The following is a 16598-nucleotide window of genomic DNA, read 5'->3' as shown; positions in this document are numbered from 1 at the left end:
TTTAGGTGAATTGTTTTTTGTTGTTGTTGTTTTGTTTTTTGGGTGCTGGGTACTCAGTGGATTTCGTCAGTCAAAAGATTAGTTGCTTCAGATGTGAGTGATTTGAAAATTTTTTGCTCATATTTTTCTCATTCTTTTATTTGTGCTTTTGAAAATTTTTTATGCATCAGAATGTGCTGTTGGATTTACAAAATCCATTTTAGTTATTGTTTTGCCTGTCTTAAGCTATTACAGGTTTTTTGAAGATTATGTTGATACAGCTCTCAGTTGACTTTTTTAGCTTATTGTAACATTTTCACTTTTTTTTCTGTTACGTATAGTTCTGTTTTATTTTATGAACGTTTTGCAGTATTTGTACTTAAAGGATATTTGTGTTTCCCTAAACCCCATGTTTTGCAAAACCATATATTGTTACAGAGAAAATCACAAAATTACAGAAAAGTAAGAAGTACAAAACAAAGAACTTTTTTCTTTTTTAAACCATAAGAGAGCAATTGCTCTTGATGCTCTGTCATCCTTCAAAATAGTATTGTGATATTCTTCAAACCAAGGACATTCTACTATTAATAGCAAATTAAATATGTAAACAGAAAATAAGCACTGAAATGTTTTCATCACCTAATTGTCCCCATTCAAGATTCACCAGTTACTCCAGTAACATTCGTTAGCAGAGAGATTGGAAAACTTTTCCTATTAAAGACTAGATAGCAAATGTATTAGGCTTTGTGGGATAAGGGGCAAAATCAAGGACGCTGTGTAGGTACTTACATGAAAAGGGAAGCAAATTTCCACAGAAATGTTTATTAGCAAAATTCAAACTATAAGAATGATAAATATAGTGCAGTTTTTGTGATATGGGTCTACTAATGAGAATCACAGGATTTTTTTAGGGCATTATACTATTTTGTTCTGTTGGGGTTCAAAGTTGGTGTTCCATATCATCAAATCAGTTGCAGATATTCATTTGTTATTGCTTATCTCTAAAATATAAATTTTATATTTTAATCTTTGACATGGTTTTTCCACAAACAGGTACTCCTGGTCATTGTTCCTTGAGAATTTGTAAAAGGCATTCATAGAATTTCCTTTATTCTTCTCTTAATGTTTGATTTTTATCATGTCATTACATTGAAGTTTAATCACTTTGAAATTTAGGCTAGGTAGGAAGCTCTTCAATTTTGCAGTTAACTGCATTTTGAAATACGGAGATTTCCTTTGCACTTACATCACAATTTGGAAAGTGCTATGGGAACTGTAGTTTGAGTTTGGAAAATATATCTGCTGTAAATTTAAGTCATCTCTACCTTACTTATAGTACCTGATACAGCGTAAATGCTATATGAACAGTTGTTGTACTGTTTTGTTTAGTGAATAATGTCAAGAAAGGTCTGTGCTTGTTCAGTACAGATTGTAGGCCTAACCACATAGTACGTACAATAGCATAACGTTTCTTTAAACACAGATTGCTTTCTTTCAGTGACCTGAAAGAAAAATAATTGAATAACATAGAATATTTAAAACACAAGTACGTACAGAAAATTTAATTATCAATGAGAGAAAATATAAACTCACCCCCCCACCCCCCCATACACACTGTGTTGACATTCACCAAAATAGCGGGTTTTTTCTCTTTTAACCCTTATGTGATGATCACAGTGTTGACGACAGTTACTGTTCGGTTGCCTACAGTGCTGATGTTGTGTTCCACACAACATCACTGAGATGTGTGGCACTATTGCTAAGCTGTGAAACACCAGGGTAACTCAAACCTCTGATAGTATGTTAAAAAGATCATCTACGTTGGGAGGACTGGGTTCAGATTGTAGACTCTGACACTTGGGAGGAGATCAGTAATACTAATGTCAGAGACTTCCCTGGTGGCACAGTGGTTAAGAATCCACCTGCCAGTGCAGGGGACACAGGTTCGAGCCCTGGTCCAGGAAGGTCCCACATGCCACAGAAGCAGCTAAGCCCATGCACCACAACTACTGAAGCCCATGCACTTGGAGCCTGTGCTCTGCAACAGGAGAAGCCACCATAATGAGAAGCCTGCGCACTGCAACCAAGAGTAGCCCCCACTCGCTGTAGCTGGAGAAAGCCCATGCGCTCAGCAACGAAGACCCAACACAGCCATAAATAAATAAGTAATTTAAAAAAAATTACCAGTGTCAGGATCAGTGGAGGTTCAGTCAGGAACATCATTTCCACATGAAGCGGAGAGATTAGATTAGGGTTGACTGGGAGCATTGCCAGTTAGGAGGACCTTGAATGGCACATTCTTCTCATCGACATATTTCTTCACTTCAAGAATGAAACACTCGTGGAGCCATCCCAAGGATGAGATAGCTTGGCATTCTTATGGATGTGGGTACTATTGGACACATTTTTCCAGAGCAAGCTTTTTTCATCACAATGGAAGACTTGCTCTGATGTAGCCGTTTGCTTCCATGAATTTCTTGAGCCCCTTTGGAAATGTTGATGCTGCCTCAGCATCAGCCAGTGCGGGTTATCCCATGATCTCTAAGTTCTTGAGGCTGTAGTGCTTTATATATAGCTATCCTGCTGTCCCTTACTAGCCTTAAAGTCTTTCCTCTTGTTCTCCTGAAACCCCTCACAGCACTGCTCATGGAGACTAAACGCTTTTTCGGTCATAATTTCACCATGAATAGGATATGTTCTCTAACATGTCCTTTAGCCACACGCTTAATGTTTTCCCAGTCATTGCAAACAGATAATCATGAAACAAGACTATTTTAGCCATTGTAGGGGCAGCACAAACACACAAGTTTCAGCTTTTTGTTTTATTGTGTGAATGCTCAACTTGCTTTTAACTTTACAGCCTTTAAGTCAAAGGAACAAAGATTTTGATTTTCTTGTTTACAGATGGCACTTTATACTCCTTAGCCTCTGACAGATTGCTTTGACCAGTTAATTACATTTAGAGCCATTTTTTCAGAGAAACAGTACACACACAAGCAAACAAAGAAGATGTGAGCAGTGCCCAGTGAGTGCAGGAGATAGATTCAGGGTCTGTGAAGTGCTGGGAGGCTATAGCAGAGTATACTTAAACATCGCTTAATTCGATTGGTTTCAGTGTAGTATATGGTGCATGGTCAATTCAGGTTTTGCTTTTTGGAACCTTCTAGGTTGTGTTTTGTTTTGATTTTTCAGTATTTTTGATTCACATTGGTGGAACGCTTGGATGCTAGATCTGCAGATGTCGAGGGCTGGCCACTTGTGAATCAAACAGTGTTAGTTGGCATCTTAATAACTTTACTGCAGTATTTTCAACACTTTCCCCTTGTGATTGTACGTTGAATTCATTAAGAAGCATCAAGTCTGCAGCAAAATCTAAACTCCTAAACCATTCCAGTGTTTGAGAATATTTCTACTTGTATAAAAAAATTTTTATTCTTAAACCTGAGCTTTTAAAAATCACAACAAAACATTACTATTTTGCTAAAACATTGAACTGCTATGTGGTAGGGCAAGTCAGAATACCCTGATTCTGTTTCCAACAAAACTTTATAAACTAAATATTAAGTCCATGAAAGTAAATGAAGTTGCCTATTGACACTGCTGGTTAATAACATATTGATAGATTTGAATGTTTTCCACACACTACTTGCTGATGAATAATCCAGTGAACGAATGACCATAGGTTTTAAACATCTTACATTTTCACAAGCTTTGTGAGTCTTTCTTCCTAAGACTTTTTCTCTTCCACATACACAATTACCATGATAATTTTATCAGATTTTACTGTTTGTATTTAATTAGTGTTTTCTCAGCTTATTTGAGAATATTTTCATACGTAATTGTTTAATGCAGACTATCTAATTAGAGGCCAGTTCTTTAATCACTGCAAACTTGACATTGCCTTATTCTGAACAGATACTGAGCAGCATCATTAATATCTGTCACCTCCCCCAAAAAAATCACTCAAAGTCATTTGCCTTGTTTCTCTTTTTCTTTTCTTTTATTTTATTTATTTATTTTTTTGCGGGACGCAGGCCTCTCACTGTTGTGGCCTCTCCCGTTGCGGAGCACAGGCTCCGGACAAGCAGGCTCAGCAACCAGGGCTCACGGGCCCAGCCGCTCTGCGGCATGTGGGTTCTTCCTGGACCGGGGCACGAACCCATGTCCCCTGCATCGGCAGGCGGACTCTCAACCACTGCACCACCAGGGAAGCCCTCTTTTTTTTAAATTAAATTTAATTTTTTTATGAAGCAGGTTCTTATTAGTCATCCATTTTATACACATCAGTGTATCCAGTCAATCCCAGTCTCCCAATTCATCACACCACCACCACCACCACCACCCCCTGCCGCTTTTCCCCCTTGGTGTCCATACGTTACTTCTCTACATCTGTGTCTCTGTTTCTGCCCTGCAAACCAGTTCATCTGTACCATTTTTCTAGGTTCCACATATATGTGTTAATATATGATATTTGTTTTTCTCTTTCTGACTTACTTCACTCTGTATGACAGTCTCTGGATCCATCCACGTCTTTACAAATGACCCAGTCTCGTTCCTTTTTATGGCTGAGTAGTATTCTATTGTATATATGTACCTCATTTTCTTTATCCATTCGTCTGTCGATGGGCATATAGGTTGCTTCCATGTCCTGGCTATTGTAAATAGTGCTACAATGAACATTGGGGTGCATGTGTCTTTTTGAATTATGGTTTTCTCTGGGTATATGCCCAGTAGTGGGATTGCTGGATCATATGGTAGCTCTATTTTTAGTTTTTTAAGGAACCTCCATACTGTTTTCTATAGTGGCTGTACCAATTTACATTCCCACCGACAGTGCAAGAGGGTTCCCTTTTCTCCATGCCCTTTCGAGGATTTGTTTGTAGATTTTCTGATGATGCCCATTCTAACTGGTGTGAAGTGATACTTCACTATAGTTTTGATTTGCATTTCTCTAATAATTAGTAATGTTGAGCAGCTTTTCATGTGCTTCTTGGCCATCTTTGGAAAAATGTCTATTTAGATCTTCTGCCCATTTTTTCATCGGGTTGTTTGATTTTTTTAATATTGAGCTGTTTATATATTTTGGAGATTAATCCTTTGTCCATTGATTCATTTGCAAATATTTTCTTCCATTCTGAGGGTTGTCTTTTGGTCTTGTTTATGGTTTTCTTTGCTGTGCAAAAGCTTTTAAATTTCATTAAGTTCCATTTGTTTATTTTTGGTTTTATTTCTATTACTCTAGGAGGTGAATCCAAAAAAATTTTGCTGTGATTTATGTCGAAGAGTGTTCTTCCTATATTTTCCTCTAAGAGTTTTATAGTGTCCGGTCTTACATTTAGGTCTTGAATCCATTTTGAGTTCATTTTTGTGTATGGTGTTAGGGAGTGTTGTAATTTCATTCTTTTACATGTAGCTGTCCAGTTTTCCCAGCACCACTTATTGAAGAGGCTGTCTTTTCTGCATTGTATATCCTTGCCTCCTTTGTCATAGATTAGTTGACCAGAGGTGTGTGGGTTTATCTCTGGGCTTTCTATCTTGTTCCATTGATCTATGTTTCTGTTTTTGTGCCAGTACCATATTGTCTTGATGACTGTAGCTTTGTAGTATAGTCTGAAGTCAGGGAGTCTGACTCCTCCAGCTCCGTTTATTTTCCCTCAAGATTGCTTTGGCTATTCGGAGTCTTTTATGTCTCCATACAAATTTTAAGATTTTTTTTGTTTTAGTTCTGTAAAAAATGCCATTGGTAATTTGATACGGATTGCACTGAATCTATAGATTGCTTTGGGTAGTATAGTCATTTTCACAATATTGATTCTGCCAATCCAAGAACATGGTATATCTCTCCATCTGTTTGTGTTATCTTTGATTTCTTTCATCAGTGACTTTTAGTTTTCTGCATACAGGTCTTTTACCTCCTTAGGTAGGTTTATTCCTAGGTATTTTATTCTTTCTGTTGCAGTGCTGAATAGGATTGTTTCCTTAATTTCTCTTTCAGATTTTTCATCATTAGTGTATAGGAATGCAAGAGATTCCTGTACATTAATTCTGTATCGTGCTACTTTACCAAATTCATTGATTATCTCTAGTAGTTTTCCGGTAGCATCTTTAGGATTCTCTATGTATAGTATTATGTCATCTGCAAACAGTGACAGTTTTACTTCTTTTCCAATTTGTATTCTTTTTATTTCTTTATCTTCTCTGACTGCTGTGGCTAGGACTTCCAAAACTATGTTGAATAATAGTGGTGAGAGTGGACATCTTTGTCTTGTTCCTGATCATTGAGGAAAAGCTTTCAGTTTTTCACCATTGAGAATGATATTTGCTGTGGGTTTGTCGTATATGGCCTTTATTATGTTGAGATAGGTTCCCTCTGTGCCCACTTTCTGGAGAGTTTTTATCATAAGTGGGTGTTCAATTTTGTCAAAAGCCTTTTCTGCATCTGTTGAGATGATCATATGGTTTTAATTCTTCAGTTTGTGAATATGGTGTATCACATTGATTTGTGTAAATTGAAGAATCCTTGCATCCCTGGGCTAAACCCCTCTTGATCATGGTATATGATCCTTTTAATGTGTTGGTGGATTCTGTTTGCTGGTATTTTGTTGAGAGTTTTTGCATCTGTATTCATCAGTGATATTGGTCTGTAATTTTCTTTTTTTGTAGTATCTTTGTCTGGTTTTGGTATAAGGGTGATAGTGGCCTCATAGAATGAGTTTGGGAGTGTTGCTTCCTCTGCAGTTTTTTGGAAGAGTTTGAGAAGAATGGGTGTTAGCTGTTCTCTAAATGTTTGATAGAATTCACCGGTGAAACCATCTGGTCCTGGACTTTTGTTTGTTGTGAGATTTTTAATCAGAGTTTCAATTTCATTACTTGTGATTGGTGTGTTCATATTTTCTGTGTCTTCCTGGTTCAGTCTTGGAAGGTTATACCTTTCTAAGAATTTGTCCATTTCCTCCAGGTTGTCCATTTTATTGGCATAGAGTTGCTTGTAGTGGTTTCTTAGGATGCTTTGTATTTCCATGGCATCTGTTGTAACTTCTCCTTTTTCATTTCTAATTTTATGGATTTGAGTCTTCTCTTTTTCTTGATGAGTCTGGTTAATCATTTATCAGTTTTGTTTATCTTCTCAAGCAGCTTTTAGTTTTATTGATCCTTGCTATTCTTTTCTTTGTTTCTATTTCATTTATTTCTGCTCTGATCTTTATGTTTCTTTCCTTCTGCTAACTTTGGACTTCGTTTGTTCTTCTTTCTCTGGTTCCTTTAGGTGTAAGGTTAGATTGTTTATTGGAGATTTTTCTTGTTTCTTGAGGTAGGCTTGTATAGCTATAAATTTGCCTCTTAGAACTGCTTTTGCTGCATCCCATAGGTTTTGTATCGTCGTGTTTTCATTGTCTGTAAGTATTTTTTAATTTCCTCTTTGATTTCTTCAGTGATCCCTTGGTTTTTTAGTAACATATTGTTTAGCCTCCATGTGTTTGTGTTTTTTACATTTTTATCCTTGTAATTGATCTCTAATCTCATAGCTTTGTGATCAGAAAAGATGCTTGATATGATTTCTTAAATTTAAGTCCATTGGTGTAAGTGAGGTGTTAAAGTCCCCCACTATTATTGTGTTAGTGTCAATTTCCTCTTTTATAGCTGTTAGCAGTTGCCTTATGTATTGAGGGGCTCCTGTTGGGTGCATATATATTTATAATTGTTATATCTTCTTCTTGTATTGATCCCTTGATCATTATGTAGTGTCCTTCCTTGTCTCTTGTAACATTCTTTATTTTATAGTCTAGTTTATCTGATAGGAGTATTGCTACTCCAGGTTTATATTGATTTCCATTTGCATGGAATAGCTTTTTCCATCCCCTCACTTTCAGTCTGTATGTGTCCCCAGGTCTGAAGCAGGTCTTTTGTAGACAGCATATGTATGGGTCTTGTTTTTTATCCATTCAGCAAGCCTGTGTATTTTGGTTGGAGTATTTAATCCATTCACGTTTAAGGTAATTATCTATATGTATGTTCCTATTACCATTTTCTTAATTGTTTTGGGTTTGTTTTTGTAGGTCCTTTTCTTCTCTTGTGTTTACCACTTAGAGAAGTTCCTTTAGCATTTGTTGTAGAGCCAGTGGTGCTGAATTCTCTTACCTTTTGCTTGTCTGTAAAGCTTTTGATTTCTCCATCAAATCTGAATGAGATCCTTGCTGGGGTAGAGTCATCTTGGTTGTAGGTTCTTCCCTTTCATCACTTTAAGTATATGATGGCACTCCCTTCTGGCTTGTAGAGTTTCTGCTGAGAAATCAGCTGTTAACCTTATGGGAGTTCCCTTGTATATTATTTGTCATTTTTCCCTTGCTGCTTTCAGCAATTTTTCTTTGTCTTTAATTTTTGCCAATTTGATTACTGTGTGTCTTGGCATGTTTCTCCTTGGGTTTATCCTGTGTGGGACTCTCTGCGCTTCCTGGGCTTGGGTTGCTCTTTCCTTTCCCGTGTTAGGGAAGTTTTCAACTATAATCTCTTCACCTATTTTCTCTGGTCCTTTCTCTCTCTTCTCCTTCTGGGATCCTATGATGTGAATGTTGTTGCGTTTAATGTTGTCCCAGAGGTCTCTTAGGCTGTGTTCATTTCTTTTCATTCTTTTTTCTTTATTCTGTTCTGCAGCAGTGAATTCCACCATTCTGTCTTCAAGCTCACTTATCCGTTCTTCTGCCTCAGTTATTCTGCTATTGATTTGTTCAGTTCTTTAATCACTGAAAACTTGACATTGCCTTATCCTGAACAAATACTGAGCAGCATCATTAATATCTATCAGTTCACCATGGGTGCCTCCAAAAAATCACTGAGTCATTTGCCTTGCTTTTATTTTTGTTTTCTTATCATGGTAAAATATATGGTACATTTTCTATTCCCACAGTAGGGTATAAGGGTTCCATTTTCTCCACGTTTTCACCAACATGTGAAGTCGTATCTTATCATGATTTTGAGTTGCATTTCCTTGATGACTGATGATGTGCTTACTACCAATTTGCCTATCTTTGGAGAAATGTCTGTTCAAGGCCTTTGCTTATTTTATTTTATTTTTTTTTTAAATTTATTTATTTATGGCTGTGTTGGGTCTTCGTTTCTGTGTGAGGGCTTTCTCTAGTTGTGGCAAGCGGGGGCCACTCTTCATAGCGGTGCACGGGCCTCTCACTATCGCGGCCTCTCTTGTTGCGGAGCACAGGCTCCAGACGTGCAGGCTCAGTAACTGTGGCTCACGGGCCCAGCAGCTCCGCGGCATGTGGGATCCTCCCAGACCAGGGCTCGAACCCATGTCCCCTGCATTGGCAGGCAGACTCCCAACCACTGTGCCACCAGGGAAGCCCCCCCTTTGCTTATTTTTCATTTGGGTTATTTGTATTATTGTTTTGTAAATGTTCTGGTATATTCAGATACAAGTCCTTTGTCAAATCACATAACTTAAACGTATTCTTCTGTGTGTTCTCTTTTCACTCTGTAAATAATGTCCTTTGTTACAGTCAAGTTTGTCTCTTTTTCTTAACACTTGTTCTTTTGGCATCATATATAAGCGATCATTACCTTATCTAAGGTCATGCAGATTTGCTGCTAAGTTTTCTTCTAAGAAGGAACTATCTTTTTAGTGTAATCTTTCACTGTGTGGGGTTTTTTCCTCTAAGCTTCACATCTTTATATGACAAAACAAAATAAATAGCTTTTCTTATTTTAAGTATACATTAAGAATAATTGTTACCTTTGTCATTTTCTTTTTAAAGTGTACCTTCTTTTGAAACTCAAAATTTTCAGTAAAGCTCAAATAGTTTATGTGTAATGTCATATGAGACAGATAATTGAGAACTTGGTGGGAGGAGCTTGTGTTTGTGTTTCAAGAACTAATTCCTTTTCAGTGTTGTGGTTTGTGTTTTTTTTTCTGTCTCCAGTGGATGAAGGAGAACCTGTTGATTTTAGGTCTCTGGTTAGGAAACTGTTCCCTTCATATATTGGGTTGACGATTAAAGAGCCCTGGTTGATCATTAACCAGTCCAGGTCTGGTTATGTCTTGTAACATGTGAACTTATAGCTCAGCTTAATTGAATTTATAGATGATGTTTCATGTTTAATACTCTTCAGTATATATGTGAAATATTAACAACATATTGAATATTTTACTTTAGTCTTTGTCTATTTTCTTTGCAGATAGCACAACAATAGAAAAATTAAGAGCTGTTTGTTTGGACCAGGCAAAACTTGGAGAAAATAACCTTGGACCATCTCTTGATTCACTTTTCTTTGGTCCTTCTGCCTCCCGAGTGCTGTACCTAACAGAGGTTGGTATTTTCCTTTTCAAAAGTAGAATTTTTCATGATGTGGTGATATGATTGTGTATAATCTTTTGAAATAGTTAAGAATTTCTTAGCAATGATAGGGAAATAGAAGTTATAAATTTATTTTTAACATCTTTAATACAGTTTCTGTCCCCCCACCCTTCTCTTTTCCAGGTAGTTTATGCCTTGTTAATGCCTGCTGGTGCACTTTTGGCAGATGATTCCTCTGACTTTCAACTTCACTTCTTGAAAAGTGGTGGCTTACCCCTTGTGCTGAGTATGCTAACAAGAAATAACTTCCTGCCTAATACAGATATGGAGACACGAAGGGGTGCTTACTTCAGTGGTCTTAAAATAGCCAAACTCTTGTTAACTGCTATAGGCTATGGCCATGTTCGAGCTGTAGCAGAGGCTTGTCAACCAGTTGTAGGTGGTGCAGATCCCATAACACCGGTAATACATTTTTTAAAATGTTTTGTGGTTAATATTTAATTTTTAAAGTTAGAGCCTTCAGTGAGAGCATGCAAGTTCAATTCACTCTATTAAGTTATATTTGTGTTGAAATATTAAAAAAAAAATTTTTTTTTTTTTTGGCTGCGCTGTGCTGCATGTGGGATCTTAGTTCCTTGACCAGGGTTTGAACCTGGGAGCCCTGCAGTGCAAGCACCAGAGTCTTAACCACTGGACTGCCAGGGAAGTCCCCAAATGTAAATGTGATATACTGATTACAGTAACCTCAGAGGATACTTCATTCCCCTTAAGTATCCCCCCCCCCTTTTTTTTTTTTACTTTTCAGTTGTTTTAAGTCTCATAAAAACTTCACATGAATCTTTTGTTGGATCATACCTGAAAGTTATATAAAGACAGTTGGTTATAGAAGAAAAGATGTATTTGGCATGTCACCCACGTCTCATCCCGCTGAGCAATGTAACTACTGCGACTGACAAAGACTCTCTGTTTATGCTGGTAGCATCCTTAAAGCACAGATGCTCACCAGATGCTCTCAAGATATGCTGAGATTTGATGCAAATGTTGAATGTGGCTTCCAATTCTCACTGAAATTGAGTTTATTTACATTACAAGTGATGGTTTTATTAAATTGCTGAAGATAAACTAGCTTAGGCATACAGATTTTTTTTTTCATCAGAAATGGGTTAGTTCTTAAGGCAATTTAAATAATTACTAGATATTTGATGTTAGAGTTAATTAATTATCTTAGGTGGGAGAGTAGTATTGTGGATATTGTTTAAAAGAAGAGTCATTAGGAATTCCCTGGTGGTCCAGTGGTCAGGACTCAGCACTTTCACTGCCAGGATGCAGGTTCAGTCCCTGGTCAGGGAACTAAGATTCTTCAAGCCACTGGGGCTGCCAAAAAGAATAATAATAAATAATAAATAAAAAAATAAAAATTAGCATAAATTAAAAAAAATAAGAGTTACGCTAAGTCATTTCTAATAAAATAGAATGTCTGGGATTTTCTCCAGAATAATTCTGGGTGATGTGGGCAGAGTTAGTGAGTTGGGGATTCAGTGAAACAAGTTTAGCCTTTTGTTTACAATTATTGAAGCTAGATAATGGGTACTTAAAGGTTATTTATAGTCTCTATGTTTTTATATAATTTTGAAAATTTGATTTGAAAAGTTAAAATTTATGCAAGCACTTTTAGAGAAGAAATTTATAGTGCTCTGTCCTCACTGTAAGTTTGATTGCTTTGTATTGTGGTTTCTGTGCATATTTACATAAAAACAGATAGGTTCTGATCATGATCGTTTCCATAGTGGCTTAATGAAGTAACAAAGCAATTTTATGTATCTTCTTGTTCTTTTCCCTAAGACTTACTATTTAGAAAATGCCATAAGGATACAAAGATACATAATAGGGTCTAATTGCAAGCTGCCCACATTCTAGTAAGGAGTTAAGTGAAAAATTAGCATTTAAAATACGTTTATTATAGAACCACATATAATATTTAGAAGAGGGTTACAAGTTGATAAATACAGTAACTAGTGAAGAAAATTAATTCTGGGTGTTTTTCCTCATGGATTTAAGAATTTATTTATACTCTTAAGTAAAACTTTATCATTTCCACATTTATACTTTTATTATTACTTCTTTAACTTAATTCCTTTTCCATGAAGTTTTAGACCTTTTTTTTTTTTTTTTTGCGGTACACGGGCTTCTCACTGTTGTGGCCTCTCCCGTTGCGGAGCACAGGCTCCGGATGCACAGGCTTAGCAGCCATGGCTCACGGGCCCAGCCACTCCGCGGCATGTGGGATCGTCCCGGACCAGTGCATGAACCCATGTCCCCTGCATTGACAGGCGGACTCTCAACCACTGCACCACCAGGGAAGCCCAGACCTTGTTTTTTTTTAATAGAAAATGTTTAGTTCTGCCAATACAGTAAGTGTAAGGAAAGTTATTTTTACCTTGTATACCATACTTAATCCTCATCCCAGTTTACTGAGTTGAATTGGAAATTAACATATCAGTGGTGTTCTTAACGAGAAGAATTTCAGTGTAAAAGTGCCCTAAGCTTTTGATTTAAAAAATAAACCCTAAATAATTAGTAAAAGTGAATTAACTGTTTGAAAACATGTTTTTAGTCTTTGCACAGATAATCTATCATGCATCTATTATATACCATATATTGCTTAAGGTGAAAATGTTAACAAAAGCATACATGATTCCTATGTGTTCAGGCTAGTTCATTGGAAATTAGTAATCATGTAAATATATTGAGTTCCTTTATGTTAATTATTATACTTTATCTTATTTAATCATTAATATAAATATATTTGGTCAGTCACTTTTATTTCTTCCTATTTTTTAAGTGAAAATTTAAGATCTAAAGAGGTGAAATAACTTGACCCAAATAGTAAGAAGGACCTGAGAGTTTTAACTCTGTGAAGATGCTACTGTACTTATTCTGAAACTGTACTTATACCACCTGTGCTACATTCACTTTTTATTTGAAATCTCATGTAGTAGCACCTGGCAAGTAGATCTTCAAATACTTATGGAAGGATTTAAATAATTAATATGTACATAATAATAAATAACAAAAGATTAAACAAAAAGTTAAACTTGTCCCATTTGAAGTTAAGAGAGAAGAGCTAGAAGCCTTGTACCTAGTCAGTCTTCGTTGTCCACCTAGAGACTGTAGGAACACCTCTGCAAACTCTTAGAATTTTTTAAAACATCTATTTTTGAAAAGATTTTCTTACCAAAACTTGACTGTAAAAGAAAGGTATATACAGAGGATGGGGGAGACTTCAGCACATTTTTGGTGATGTGTGTTTAGAGCACAGTTAACAAAGTACTTATGAACAAAATATAAAAACCATTTTAAAGACTGAAAGGGAAGGAAGTGAGAGAAATAATTTTAGAGATTAGATGATAAGAAGTTGAAAATCTGTTTATTTGGTACCCTCAGTTTTCTTAGTCATATCACAGCAAGCATGGTCATTTGCTGAGTAGGAGGCCTGGGAAAAGGATTTTTGCTAGAGACCTATAAAGTCTATAGACCTATAAAGGATTTTGCTAGAGACCTATAAAGACCTATAAAGTTCAGAGCTGTGTCATTATGTCATGCAAGTGAAAGTGAACATAGTTGTAGAAACAGTTGAATTCATGTGAAATTGGAGTTTGCAGAGGAGTATTGTCACTTTTTAAAAGGCAACTAACAGAGTCAGTCTACAGGTTGGCAATCTGAAATGCTTTTTTATGCTGAGCACCATATATTCTACAGTAGATAAGTAGAAGGATGACATCCTCAGAGAGTGATGGTGGATGAGGAGCAAATGGTTGGGTTTTTGCTATGTACAAATTTTTGAAATTAATCATGTACAAGTTTTTTACTCCCAAGTAAAAAGGTTAACTTTTTTCAGATTAACCACATTACTCATGATCAAGCAGTGGTGCTACAAAATGCCCTTCAGAGCATTCCTAACCCATCATCTGAGTGCATGCTTAGAAATGTATCCATACGTCTTGCTCAACAAATATCTGATGAGGTTAGTATCATACTTTGAAAGTTCTGGGACCTTGGTTGGCTTATTTTTTATTACTCTTGACACAGTCTCTACTTACTCATGAATATCACAACCTGAGGTTGAATATTCTGAGAGTATCACTTTAGATTCTCTTATTTTAACTAAAATTTGCTAAAATTGTATTTACTATTACATATTAACATCAGTACTTCAGAAAGTACTTTTTAAAAACTTTTAAACAGGCCTTTTGAGCTGTAATATATATTGCATAAACTAGATCAAAATAAAACATATAGTGCGTTTTGACATAATGTTTAAATTAATGATACAGTCAAGAAACAGAGTATTTCTGTCAGCCCCAAAAGTTTTCTCTTCCTTACTGCAGGCATTTACTGCTGCTTTTGTCACTGTAGAGTAGTAATCATTTTCTTAAATTTTACATAAATAAAATATTATAAACGAAATTAAAGACAAATACATGGAGTCTTCTGTAACGTAGAAGACAATATGGTAAAAGTGTAAGTTACCAAATTGATCTGTAGAATCAAGGCAATGCCAGTAAAAATTCTATCCAGTTAAAAAAAAATTGTATACTCCTTTGTGTCTGGATTATTTCAGTCTGCATGATTTTGAAATTTATCGGTGCTGTATTATATGTCAATACTTTATCCATTTTGAGCAATATTACACATTATGGTCATCCTACATGTTCTGTTAATGAACACTTGTGTTATTCCTAGTTTTTTTACTATTTGGAATAGAGCCATTTTGAAAATCACCAGTAAGTCACAAGTGCCTCTTTGGCACATGTTTTCTTATTTCTGGGTAAACACATAGGAGTGGAATGGCTGGGTAATTTCGTTTCTGTGTTTGTAAAATTCTTATGAAATATGTTCAAGCCAGATTAGATCTTAACCTGAAGCCTACATTGTGGCTATAGCTGATAAGCATGATTTTGCTTCATCTGTGTGTGTGTGTGTGTGTGTGTGTATATATATATATATGTGTATATATATATATATTTTAGTTTATTTATTTTAATTAATTTCTTTTTGGCTGCATTGGGTCTTTGTTGCTGCACGCAGGCTTTCTCTAGCTGCGGTGAGTGAGGGTTACTCTTCATTACGGTGCCTGGGCTTCTCATTGTGGTGGCTTCTCTTGTTGTAGAGCACGGGCTCTAGGCACGCAGACTTCAGTAGTTGTGGTATGTGGGCTCAATAGGTGTAGCGCACAGGCTCAGTAGTTGTAGCACGGGAGCTTAGTTGCTCTGCGGCATGTGGGATCTTCCTGGACCAGGGCTCAAACCCGTGTCCCCTGCATTAGCAGGCAGATTCTTAACCACTGTGCCACCAGGGAAGCCCTGTCTGTATATGTTGTATGACTTGACGTTAAGATCCAAAAAAACATGGGACCAAGGCTACTTTGTTTTTCTTTTATTAATTTATTTTTTAATTTTATTGAGGTATAGTTGGTTTACAATGTGTTAATTTCTGCTGTACAGCAAAGTGATTGTTTTACATATATATATATATGTATATTTTTTGTCATTCTTTTCCATTATGGTTTATCACAGAATATTGAATATAGTTCCCTGTGATTGGTGTTTATCCATCCTATATATAATAGTTTGCATCTGCAGGACCAAGGCTTCTTCACATCTTAAAGATAGCATAGACTGTCATAGTTATTTTATTCTGTCAGCACTTTAATTACTCATTTTCTTTCAGGCTTCAAGATATATGCCTGATATTTGTGAAATTAGAGCTATACAAAAAATCATCTGGGCATCAGGATGTGGGACATTAGAGCTAGTATTTAGCCCAAATGAAGAAATCACTAAAATTTATGAGATGGTAAGAGTTATTACAGAAGTGCATTCCTTTTGTGTACATGTTAATTATGTATATGACTAAATTTTTCATCTTGTCTGCCATCTTTAAAGACCAATCACTGTGTATCTAATGGTTTAAGATAAACTTCTGTAGTTAGGATGAGAATGTATAAAATTTTATTTTGAAAATAAACTACTTCAAGATCTCACTGTAAGGCAGTTTTTTTCTAAAACTTTTTTAATCTCTTATTGAGTTGAATATAGTTACGCCATAAAGAATTTGCTTTTCCCAGTTTTCTTTAATTATTATTCTTTCTTCAAGTTTGTGGAATTATGACGTCCAAGTACTTTACTTGCTTCTTTTATAGCACTCAAAAGCAGCAACGGTTTCTACCATTTAGGTGTTATCCCTGTTTCTCATTTGATTAAGCAAATTATTTGCAGAAATGAGACTTTGTTTAGCTCTTTGATTTTCTATTCTGTT

At 36.0% G+C, this 16598-nt stretch overlaps 1 protein-coding gene across 2 annotated transcripts in view; it reads left to right on the top strand.

The window, feature by feature from the left end:
• Window positions 1–16598, top strand: part of LOC115849627 (ubiquitin carboxyl-terminal hydrolase 9X-like) — a 145920-nt gene that overhangs the window by 73066 nt on the left and 56256 nt on the right. For both annotated transcript variants that reach the window (XM_060293114.2, XM_030851098.3), the window contains exons 22-25: window positions 10162–10292; window positions 10464–10742; window positions 14179–14304; window positions 16011–16136. In XM_060293114.2, coding sequence (XP_060149097.1) covers window positions 10162–10292; window positions 10464–10742; window positions 14179–14304; window positions 16011–16136 — 662 coding nt within the window. The remainder of the gene's footprint in view (window positions 1–10161; window positions 10293–10463; window positions 10743–14178; window positions 14305–16010; window positions 16137–16598) is intronic.

Source organism: Globicephala melas, chromosome Y (genome assembly GCF_963455315.2).
Source record: "Globicephala melas chromosome Y, mGloMel1.2, whole genome shotgun sequence".
In the NCBI taxonomy this organism is placed as follows: domain Eukaryota; kingdom Metazoa; phylum Chordata; class Mammalia; order Artiodactyla; family Delphinidae; genus Globicephala; species Globicephala melas.
Note: the sequence above shows the minus strand (reverse complement) of the source record. Positions and strands in the feature narration are given on the sequence as shown.